We start from the raw sequence: 12,188 nt of genomic DNA on the forward strand, positions 1-12,188 counted from the left end.
AGGGTTTCACCCAAAAGCTGAAATCTGCTTTTATCCTACCCAATGATAATCTACCCACATGCTTTCTCAACCAATCAACATCCTGAATAGGCCCGCCCACCATCGGTTGCAGAGAATTCCTTAAGCAGCATCATACTATCCAATGACAACATTACTCACATCCTGTGTAAATGGATACGGGCCCTTAAAGGTTTAGATTAATTCCAAGGAGGTTTGTTTTCTTTGCTGTGGTGGTTTGTTTTTTGTTGTTTTGTCTGTCAAAAGTATTTAGTAAAGTGGTGCTCCACATGCTGTCAAATGACTGTTTAATGTAGCAAAAAAAACTTTTTTTTTTTTCTTTTTTTTTTTAACATTGACACTGGTGGAAGTCTGTACCCCAAGTGTACAAGTTATCAATAATGATGATTAAATGTTATTAAATTACTGTAGTGAACTAAACTGTAGTAAAGCTGGGTTAACAAAAAAAATGACGATTGTGAGATTTTGTTAATATGTGTGTGAGTGTGCGTGTCTGTGTGTGTCCAGTTGAGCACTGTTTTTTTAATTGCTTACTGTCTGATTTTGTAAGGTACGTGAAGCTTCCATCACAACACTAGTGGATGTTTATCGTCACGTTGGAGAAAAAGTACGAGCAGACCTTGGAAAGAGAGGATTACCTGCAGCCAGGTAAGCTTAACCCAGCGAGTAGTCACAGCTTTTGATTATTACTAAAGCAAAATGATCACGTATATAAGTTTGACTCAGATTTTTTTTTTTTTTTAATATCCACCAGTCAAATGTATGAGAAGAATGGATTGTATCAAATCCAATTGCAGCAATATTAATTGGGAAAGGTGCATGTGCGTGTGGGAGGAAACAACAGATAGAGCTAGGATATATAGAAAGGTGAAAATATCTAGTATTGTTGAAATTTTGGGGTGTATTATGAATTTGTGAAAATAGGTGATAAGAATTTTACCATGTATGTCCAAACACTGAGCATTTCCAGGTGAAAATCAAGTTCTTTTTTGTAACAGTTACTAAATTCTGTCTCCATTAAAGTCTGTCCCTATCAAAAAGGGCGTCTGAATATCATGACATTCGCTTTTTTTTTTAGAAGTGGCCCAGACTTGATCTGTGGTGATGACATAATTTTGAAGTGAACTGCGATGCCTTGTTTCACAAAAGTGTGTGTGTGTGTGTGTGTGTGTGTGTGTGTGTGTGTGTGTGTGTGTGTGTGTGTGTGTGTGTGTGTGTGCGTGTGCGTGTGTGTAGCTATGCAAGTGTTGGTGTGGTTGGTTTGTGCATCCCGTGGCCTTGGCTGTCGCTCTGTCCCAGGCCACACCATGCACCACTCTGCTCTCCACTCACACAGAGACACTTTTATCCAGAGCACAATGCTGAGTGACGGGGGCAGGAGGGCGAGAGGGGGCAGATCGGCCAAAAGGCATTGGGTGGAGAAACAGAGTTGGGTAAAATTGGAGAGACAGTTTATGTGTTCATATCATCTAAAATGGTCCATCAAATGGGTTGTTCTTTGGTTCTGCTGTTGGTGTGAGCTGTGTTGAAAGCTTTTCTAAGCATATACTGGTCCCCTTCCCATCACTCTTTCTTATCTGTGAGATCCAGGCCCAGCTGAGATCTGTGTTCTTGCTCCTCAGTATGAGTCTTGCGTCTGTGAATGCTAGCCAGGGTAATCATGTGTCATGTGTTGCTCATATTCAGCCAGTCTGTCTCCAGTGTAAACTTGCGCTCTCAGTAAAAGGAATTCATGCTGACTCGAGGATCTGTCTGCTGTGAGATATTCACAGATTTACATCCGAAACCAATTCATTTCTTTTACCAAAAAGATCTTTAAATGTGCTTGAGCATTAGGCCCATGGCATGTTTTATTAACATAATCAATGTTATGATTGCTATGTTATGAAGAACAGGTTATGGCAGTGTGAGTCCTTAAGTGTGTTTGTGTTTCCGGTGTCATTACCGTATGGCCTTTTTGTGGTATGGAAAGCTGCAGTCAGGATTTTGCTGCCCAGATCACATTTCATCCCTCTGACTTGGATCAGATAATGGAGAAAAAGCGAGGTGCTGTGAGGAAGAGACTGTAGAAGGTGAAGAATAAAAAGACAGAATAAGGTCTTGGGGAAAATACTGTTCTAAATGAAAAGTAAAATCAAAATGCCAAGCTCTCAGTTCCCTAAATAACTCTGGTTCTGTTTATCGTTTCCTGTTGAACTAGCCCTTTATAGCATGTGTCAAATTCAAGGCCCGTGGGCCACATCCCGCCTGTGAATGACTTATCTTTGGCCTGCATGCTAAAATCTAATTAGAGCTTCCCCGCTGGTACATTACATGCACCACCATAATACTACAAGTCCCACAATACACTGCCAGAGTGTTGGCACATCAGTCATGAGTCCACTTTCATCAGCAACCTTATGTAGCTACTCACCTGTCAACTTTCAACTACCCATCTCCCCCAAAAAGGTGGGAGGCAGAGTATATGTTCGCGTGTCGCCTGTGAGGGGGACAGTGTGGCTGTGATAAGACGAGTGACAAGCTTAAACTAGCAAGCAGCATTTTAACGCATTATCAGTTTCTACTGTAGTTTCATTTTTGCATCTTTTTCCTCCCACTACTACAGGACATTGGATTTTTGACACCCCTGATTTATTGTTACAAATTATGAGATATGACTACTAGTGTATATGTAGCGATCTGTTCACATATGTACTGGGAAGGTACTATCACAGATCTGCATAACCGTGTCACTTCATTATATGTTACTATAATGACATAGATTAAAAATAAATAGACTATAAACGATGAATGTCTTTGTTCACAACACTCATTAGCAACAATTGTTGCACATCCAGTGTGACCCGGAGTCCTGAGACTGATTACCGCTGCTCCAATGTAACAGAAAGCACAAATACTCTGACTCAGTGGAATTAAGTAAACAAGTAAATTGTGCTCTATCAGAAGAGGAAAAGATCTCAATCTGATCTCATTGTAGATTTCACCATCAGTCAGTTGACTCCCTGACAATCAAATTGAACAGAACGTCAGTGTTCGTAGATGTCAAAGTGGCAAGCAAAGAGAGATGCAGCGATCCATTTGTAACAGGATTGTGTTTTTTTTTGTTTGTTTGTTTGTTTTTGGCCAACTATGCCAACCAACTATGCCTGATGTGGGTCAATATAATGAAAGTCTCAAGTGTACAATGCGATTGCTGACCCCACACAGAAGCACCACGCCAATTAGCAATTTAAAAATACATGTAAATCTGAAACAAGCCACAGAGAACAGCCATCAAGATGTTTGAAATGGTAAACTTAATGATTTAATATAGCCCTGCCTATCGTTCCAAACTTAAGCTATCAAACAGTTAATGCCAAGTGTAGCAGGATCAGCCATATCCCTGTCACTGCTCTCAAACATAGTAGAAGCTTAAGGTAGAAAACATTTTACGTTAAAAGTATAGATTAAATTACATTTTTCTCTATCTCTGAAGTGATATAGAATTTTGGAAGATTTTTTTTTTGTTTTTGCCTTTAACTGGTTCAAAATATATTCATTTACAGAATGTGCATGTGTCTGGACCTTTTTTACACTAGAATGTAACACTTCATCACTAGTTGTAATAATGTTTAGTACTCTCGATAAGGATCTATCTCTGAGAGAGCAATAAAACCCGGTTCAGCAGATCAAACTAAAAAAAATCATGAAACAGATTTTTCCCAGGAAACTGCATTTACTGGATGCATATTTAGGCAGTCTGCATAAATGGTAACAATAATAATAGATTACATTGTGACCACAGAGACTCATCAGATGCATGTAGATTCAATACATTTGCCTTTAAACCCATTACAGTTTTGATAGGGCCATGAACTTAGTGAAACGTAAGTCATTTCCACTGGACATGATGTAGCCTTTTTAAAATGACAGTTGATCTGTGTCCATCACAGTAAAATATGAGGCACTGGGAAAGCTGGGAAACTGGAATGATGGAAAAATGAAGAGGAGAAGGGAGTCAAATGAAGGAATATGAGAGAGGGAGACAGAGGGGGAGGAGAGGCATTGGTCTGTCTGTCACTGGCTATACAACCCCTCCCCCCTCTGAGTAGTGTTAGTCTGGGTATGGAGGGGAGGTTATGTAAAGGGTAACTGAATCTCTTTGCTGCCTGTCCCACTTCTCAGAGACACACACATCGAAACATTTTCTGAGATTTAACTCTTTAGTCTGGTTTTCTCAGTGGGTGTGTGCTTGGCATACAATACATGTGCACAACAGTAGGGGGTGCTTTGTCTCATGTCCATAGCATGCTCTGGTTTGTTGCTGTTTGACTGTCTCCCTCCCTCCTCTCCTCCTTTCCTCCCTCCCTCCCTTCCTCCCTCCCTCTGTCCCTCCCATAGCCATTGCACCATGTTGGATACAAAGAGCTGAGGGGAGCTGAGGAGCAGAGTGTGTCACTTGCATGGGAACCTTTGCAGTGTTGCACGGCAACACAGCAACCTATTAATTTTTGCTTTGACAACTAGAGGGGCAGATGAGTGCTGAAGACGCGAGGCCTAGCTATTTTTGACCTGTGCAGGCAAATTTGAAATGCGATTATAAGAAGGGAACCACGTGAAAACTGCATGGTAGAGGAGCCGTTAGCGACATAAATGAGCTGCAGAGCTGGTGGTCGTAGAGCAGCAACCAAACACCGAAATACAGACTGGAGGAAGGTGTGTATGACTAGCGCATGTATGTCCATTTCACTGGCTGCTCAAGTGACAGGAAGACAGCAGGAATGGCTGGTGAATATGGGGCATTGCATGGGTGTGTGTTGTTTTTTTGTGATACCAGGCATATGTTAGCGGTGTGTCAGTGCTACTCTGTCTGCTTCCATTATTCTTTTGTCCTCATTTATTTAGAGCATAGAGGATGTTCCCTCTGTGAACATAGACCGTAAACAATGATATTACTGAGAACTGTGTGTCTGGTGCTGAGTAGGACGACGATGATGATGATGTGCAATTGCTGCAGCTTCATGTGTGTGACTGGCATATTAGACACACCCACCCTACAGGAGGATGATAGGCAGACAGGCTATATGTACACATTTCGCTGCTGCTGATACTCTCACTGGGGAATCAAAGCACCTTGTTCAGGTCAACCATCTGACGTGTGTGTTTATCCATTTCTAAATGCATTGTGTTTAAGAAGATGATTGCATCGCTGACATTTACATGTTCATGTTACATGAAAATCTGTTATAATAGAAAAAACATCTGCTATAATAGAAAAACATTAAATATTTTCTGTAGAGAGTAGTATTCGCTTCTTGTCTTGTAATTCTATGTGTGATTCTGCTCACATATCACCAAGAGATTATTGAGGGAATTCACCCTAACATAAAGATAATAAGTAAGCAAGTAAATGGTTAAATATTGCTATATTTCATAAATACTGCTATATTTTAAATATAGAAATAATGTATTTGAAGGTCACCGAAGTGATGCTTTGTCAGATGTTGTTCATCTGCAATAAGCAAGCCTTGTATAAACATTCACAACATTTGCAAGTGATTATTCTATATGTCAACCTTGCACTGTATGCATTTGTCTATGGTCAACTCTAACTGCTGTTCTTCCTCTTTTCAGGTTACAGACGATATTCGCCCGTTTTGATGAAGCCTTGAATTCAGGAAACATGGCTCTCAGCCCGAGTCATGGTCAGTATCTTTTCTCATTATTTTGCCCCAGTTGTCTTGGTCTCTGAGAACCACTAAATTGAGTCAGATTGTCAAACTGTGTATTGGGTGTGTGTTCGTGTGGAGTGTATATGTGCGTTTGTATGTGTGTGTGGTTGCTCAAGCACATCTCAAGCTTTACGTGCTCTTGTGGTTGTCAGTTTGTTGCCATGAGCTCCTGTAAGAGGACCTAACAGGATTAATGGTTTAGTGTGTGCATGTGTGTGTGCACATGTGTGTGTGCGTATATACTGTGGCACTGGAGTGAATCTGTTCCTCAGATTCAGCGACTGCAGTTTGAGATTGCAACATTGTCCTTGTAGTTTGCAAGATTTCCTTCAAAACAACAATGTGCTTTGTCATTTAGACTTTTCGCTGAAAAGGGATAATAATTTGCTTTTGATATTTACTGTTGCCCATTACACAGGAGACAAGCAGTGACATTAAAAAAGAGTGATTATTAGTTAATTAGTTCACTAATAATAACTAATAAGTTAAATAATGCTTGAGAGAGGATAGAATGGAATACAACTGCTCATAATGATAGATGCAAACTTGTATGTATTGTCTGACATGTTGTTTTCCATACCTTTGATATTGTGATGTTTCTGTGGCAAAAAAAAAAAAACAGACTTGGTAAAACTGATACAATTTTGTTACTTATTTTCCCAAATACTGCTATTACATGCATAAAGGTATGGTCAGAATGTACGGTCAGTTCCATCCATTTTTGGTGGTAAGCAGTGGGATCAAGTTTGTCATTGAATTGTCATCCCTAACCATATGTCAGCGGTTGGTGCCTGATTTGCTGTTGCAATTTGTTTACTTGAAGAGAGAGACAGCGAGAGAGACATGGATATGAGCTCCAAGCATGTACTGGGTGTAACTTGCTATGGGGCTGTCTCTGGTGGCAGAGTGTAGATGACGGGGAGCTGTTTCTCCTCTGTCTTCCCATAACCCCAGGAGCAAGGAGAGCAGCTGAAGGCTTCTATAGACATTGTTTCTTTATTTGTCTTATGTGCTCATCTGTTCGAACTTTGGCTCGTCATTTTGATGTACTCTGACCAGAGAAAAGATTTTAGTCTTGTGAACGATTTGTGAGGACACATGAAGGGGTCATGTGGTTGTTGTGGTTATCATGATGGATTGTATCATCAGTCCAAATTCCACAAGCGCTCCCTAAATCTTAAAACCCAGAAAATGTTGGTTTTTGCTTGGCAAGTATAAAGACATCTGCTTCGGTTAAAGGTTTGCAAACTACATCACACACATTCTTATGGACCCGAATGACTGAGACATTTGACTATTTCAAAAACTCTGTACAGCTGTAGATGTTTGTGAACCAATGAAATCTATGTATTGCTGTGTAAATTCGCCAGTGGCTACAGGTCTTCAACTTGGCGAACTTTTACCTCATGCCATGCCATACTGTGTGTTCATGGTAGCAGTTTCTTATTTTACATTTGGTTGCTTAGATTTGCTTCTTTTGTATCCTGGATAACTTTACTGCCAAAAGATTTTCATGAACCAATTAATGATTACTTCCTAGAGTAATCTGATGGTTTGTAAAATGTCTCTAAATTGACCACCCACCTGTTTCCGAAAGCCCAGTGTTACAAATCCAAGTTTGTTTTGTCTTATCAAAGCAAAATGTTTTCGGGTTGCCCTCAATTAGGACGAGTAAAAAAGAAAACCCTACCAATAATGCAGTTTTAACGTTGCAATTTTTGCAAGCGTAGCTTAGAATTAAAGGGCTAGTAATCAAATGAGATGCTGACATCTCTTCACAAAAATGTCTAATTATCAATTTCATATTTGATTGGTTTTAGTCATAGATGTCATCTTTTTCATATTGAGATGGCAAATACCACTGTGAATAATGGATAACCCCTCCCTCATAAATCAATATAAATCGACAAGCCTACCCGCTGATGCAGCAACATCTGCTCTTATCATTCCATATACTGTTATCTAGTATATTTAGGACAGCAATTTTTCCACCATGGAAAATCATTGTCATGTTTTCAGAATTTGGGCAGTGGCCTAATTTTCATTCCAATAACATCCCTACTATAGATACAAAGTTAGTTTGAATCACATTATAAGTAACTATTCTTAGCGTCAATTATTCTGTTAAAGTTTTGCAGCCAATCAGCATGATCCAGGCTAAGCCCTGATTCTTCTCTTTTGAGATTTTAGAGAATCTATCAACAAGTGTAGTTGAAGGACAGCCTAAGTATGAGGGATGAACATGCACATATTTTAGTGGTGTCCTTTTAAAAACTGAGTACAGGACACACAATCACTTGCCCTTGTCCCACATCTCTTTTAGGCCAACTCTTGGCATTTGCTCTAAAGGGTTTGAGGCAGCTGTTGCAGAGACGATGGGTGGGAGGGCAAAGGATGGAGGGAGAAAGTCAACAGAGTGCTGGCAGCAGCAGAGTTGTAGTCCTGTGCCTATCACTGCCTCTCCCTGATTCACCGTGACAGTGACAGGGACAGACCGAGCACACAAGTGTGCGAGGCTGCAGAGCAGCAAGGAGGTAGAGGAGTGAATACAGACCTCAGGGATTTTGGACCTGTATCATACTGTTGTCATGGCTGTTGGGGATGATGGGGATGGTAAGTGTGTGTGTGTGTGTGTGTGTGTGTATGTTTTTAATCTCATCAGGCTTTGGAAGCTGGCACCCAGACAAAGGCTTGTCACCATACGGTTTTAGATTGAAATCAGCTTAAACTCCAAGCACTTTCACCCATAATGCTCTGGTTGGGATGTAGGTTACATTGGCATGTTTTGATTCGGGAAGGAAAGCTGGGGCTTCTTAAAACTTCTGCTCTTTTCTGCATTCACTTGATTTTCTGTAATGTTGTATAGATAGTCATGAGAGACGAGGAAATACTTGGGAAAGATGGTTTTTATAATCCCTGCCTTTAAATTTCAAGCCAAAAATGGATCATGCTTGCAGGCAAAATCTATTCCACAATTCTATTTAGTTGAGAAAATTGAGATATTATCTGATCATTATTTTATTTCAAAAGTATCTTCCAAGTCTGCTTTTTTATCAGTGTAGAATATGAAGCAGATTGTGACCCCAACTTACATCAGCCTATTGGTGTTTATGTCAAGTATGTGTTGTTCTGCAACTTGGCAGTCCTCATTCTTAAAAGTACTTAGTAAGTATAAAGGTTTAAATTAATTCAAAATGTGTGTTTATCTATTGAGCAATATTCACCACATCCCATGGCTCATATGATATCCTTATTCCTTCAACATGTCAAAACATATAAATGTAGTTCTGACTGCTCATTGTTTCCCAACCCTTACAAGCAAATTACAATGCAAGTTTGGTGCAATGACAAATTGCACTGGTGAGCTGAAGAGATTGCCCTGTCATAAACATAGCTTTGTGTGTGTGTGTGTGTGTGTGTGTGTGTGTGTGTGTGTGTGTGTGTCTGTCTGTCTGTGTTTTAATGCTCATGCCATATTTGGAATTATTAATTTTGTTATTTTATCAAGTTATTCATGTATTTATATTCAGATCAAAATTGATGTCATGCACAAAGGTCTTGTCCCTCATCTTACGTTTGCTGGGACAGGATTTTACCTTAAAAAGAAAAAAAAACTAACCAAATTGGGAGATAAAACCAAAGACGAGTTATCAAATCTTCATAAGAATGAAACACTGTTTTGCAATGAGACAAAATAAGGAAAGAAAATCAGACATCATTTCTTACATGCCCTTAAGTGTAAAAGCTTCAGAACAGAAATTGTGACCCTAAGCAAACACCATATAAATTGCTATTGTGGTAACTGATTTGCACAGGCTACCAATTCTATTTTGCATGTACCTGTATGCACAAAAATTCACCGTCATATTTTTACTCAATCTCTGCTCTCAGTAAAGAATCATAGAGATCATCTTTATAAAATGTATGTTGTGATTAATGTGTTTATGGGTGGGAATAAAGTTGAAAGGAACTTGATACCAGTGTTAATGTGTAAGAAACTAAAGTGTGTCAGTGCTCCTGGCACAGTTTTCTTGCTTGTACTTACTGTTACCTGGTCCTTTCTGAAAGTGTAGCTATTACAAACACACACACACACACACACACACACACACACACACACACACACACACACACACACACACACACACACAGATATTGTAGAAGTCCACAATATTTTATGTGCAAACTGACCATAAGTCACATCTTTCCGTCCTTGAATAGTATTTCCAACACCAACACTGAATCACAGACATGCACATCCTCACTCTTGCAGACACTCATTCTGCCTCAGTGCATCACCGGTTCTGCAAAAGAAACCATGACCCTGTTTCCAGGCTAGGCTGGTTGCCATGGGAAATCTGTCCTCTGAGTATTATGGTTTACACCGCACCCCCACCCATCCAGCTTGGAATTGGAAACTCAAATTATACCTGTGTGTGCGTGTGTGCATGCATGTGCGCGCCAGTGGCTGCATGCACTCTTATGTTTGTAATGTGGCTTCACCCCAGCCCCCCCTTTTTCCTAATTTAAGGAGCTAGAGCATGGTTGAAAATGGAGCAGTCTGTCTCTTGTTAGAGAATCTAGTTCTGAACCTCAAGTGTGTCATTTTTATCTCATTTTTCTGCATCGTTCTCTGTCCTTGATGCAACCAGGTTCTGAAAACAGTGATTTGCTATAGGTTTGTCAAGCAGTTTTCAAAATGGAATACATGATGTTTATTTATCAAAAAATATCTGTGCAAGAACTTCTTTTTCAAAACCAAGTATCTGTCAGCAATTAAGAGATTGAATGGCTCTATGCGTATATGTGTATCAGCATATGGCTAATGTTGCTGGAATAATTGATGCCAATAAAAACTTTGGCGGCAATTTCATGAGTCCGTGTTTAGAGATGTGGTCGACCTCTGGTGGTGTCTGTTGTGCACTACATGGCTATCAGTTCTCTGCTTTTAGTGGCAACGACTGCTCTGGCTACCATAAATCCTTTAAATAAATGCATTCAATGAATGGAAAAGGCTATCATTCTAGAATTCTAGAATAGAACAAATATGTCTTACTCATGAAGTGGACTGAAGTTGGAAGTTTAAAAATAGTGGACAAAAATATGACTGCTTAGTATTTTCCACCAGTCCCAGGATGGTTCCCATTCTGTCTGTAAGTGTATTAAAGGATTATATTTAGGTGAATATTTGACATTCTGGTTGCAACTCCTCCAATGTGAGGATTTACTGGTAGTCGCTGTTTTGTATGTTTGATTTAACAGTAAACCAAAAGTATTTAATATTTGATCAAGATCATAGCTTTTGCTTTGACGAGCACTAGTCCCACTATTGTCCGTCAGTCTGCCCTTCTGCATTAGGAGACCAACACACACACACAAACACACACACACACACACACACACACACACCGCACTGCTCTTTAATCTTCACAGCTGGGACAGTTTTAAGGATTGTGTCAGCTCCTGCTGTATTTCTCATGTAGTCTCACTCTTCTGTAGTCAATCTTGTGACTGCTGCTTGCTTTCTGTGTACACGTGTTCTTGTTTTTAAATGTATGATATTCACTCATCTCCTGCTACTTAGAGCAGATTAGCACAAAGACGGGGTTCGGTATACAATAAGTCTTGGTTCCTCTGAAGATATTTAGCCAGCAGTTGTGTGTTATGTTTGTTACATGCAATGTGGATGCTCAGCAGCTGCTTAAAGGAGGACTGGAAAAGGCTTTTACATTGTTTGAACAAATTGAGCCTTATTTATGGGTTGCAATCTTTCACTCACCACTTGTGCAACCTTTTATAGTTGATTTGAAGAGTGTTTAGCTCTGTTTTTTAAGCTAAACCTTGTTCTTTAGTAGAAGACCTTTTTGTTCCTGCCCCCTCGTGTGTTTCTGTAACTGTTTTTCCTGCTCTATCCAATGACCATGAAGGCAGCACTGCTGATTCATAGAGCTTCAACTTTTATCACACATTACACAATGTATGTATATATGTGCATTTACAAAGAGTTTTTCCCTGTTGTTTTTTTTATTTCAGTTTCCAGAGGTTTCCAAAGTGGTTTCCCCAGATTAGCCACATCATATTCCTAAATGCATAATTCCTTGTTTTTGTTCCCCATTGTTTTCACATCTCCGGTGTTTTGACATGCTTGAACCATGACATTTATTTGTTCAGAGCAGAGCCAGGACTGTGTCCTCGTGGTCACAAATGACCTTTATTTTGCACCATTGTGACATCACATCTCAGGGTGTTGCAGTCTGGTTCCCCTTGTTGCCATATCTCTCTTTTGAAAAGGAAAACAAGTAAACAACCACTTAAAAAAGATAATGCTTATACTGCCTTCATCTCCTTTTAGAAAACTGTCCTAAATCTGCAATTGTTATAAAATGGATTGGGAGCTGGTGCAGACTTTAATGGGGCAAAAGTGAAGCGTTGACCAATTTGTTTGTGCATTTATATTTA

The 12,188-nt window shown here is 39.7% G+C and overlaps 1 protein-coding gene across 1 annotated transcript in view; it reads left to right on the top strand.

The window, feature by feature from the left end:
* Positions 1–12,188, top strand: part of clasp2 (cytoplasmic linker associated protein 2) — a 57,880-nt gene that overhangs the window by 12,170 nt on the left and 33,522 nt on the right. Inside the window, exons 6-7 of the mRNA XM_086178484.1 lie at positions 569–666; positions 5,632–5,702. Of these exons, the coding sequence (XP_086034610.1) occupies positions 569–666; positions 5,632–5,702 (169 nt within the window). The remainder of the gene's footprint in view (positions 1–568; positions 667–5,631; positions 5,703–12,188) is intronic.

Source organism: Fistularia commersonii, chromosome 30 (assembly GCF_037954325.1).
Source record: "Fistularia commersonii isolate RoL2024-O1a breed Wild chromosome 30, RoL_Fcom_v1.0, whole genome shotgun sequence".
NCBI classification, from domain to species: domain Eukaryota; kingdom Metazoa; phylum Chordata; class Actinopteri; order Syngnathiformes; family Fistulariidae; genus Fistularia; species Fistularia commersonii.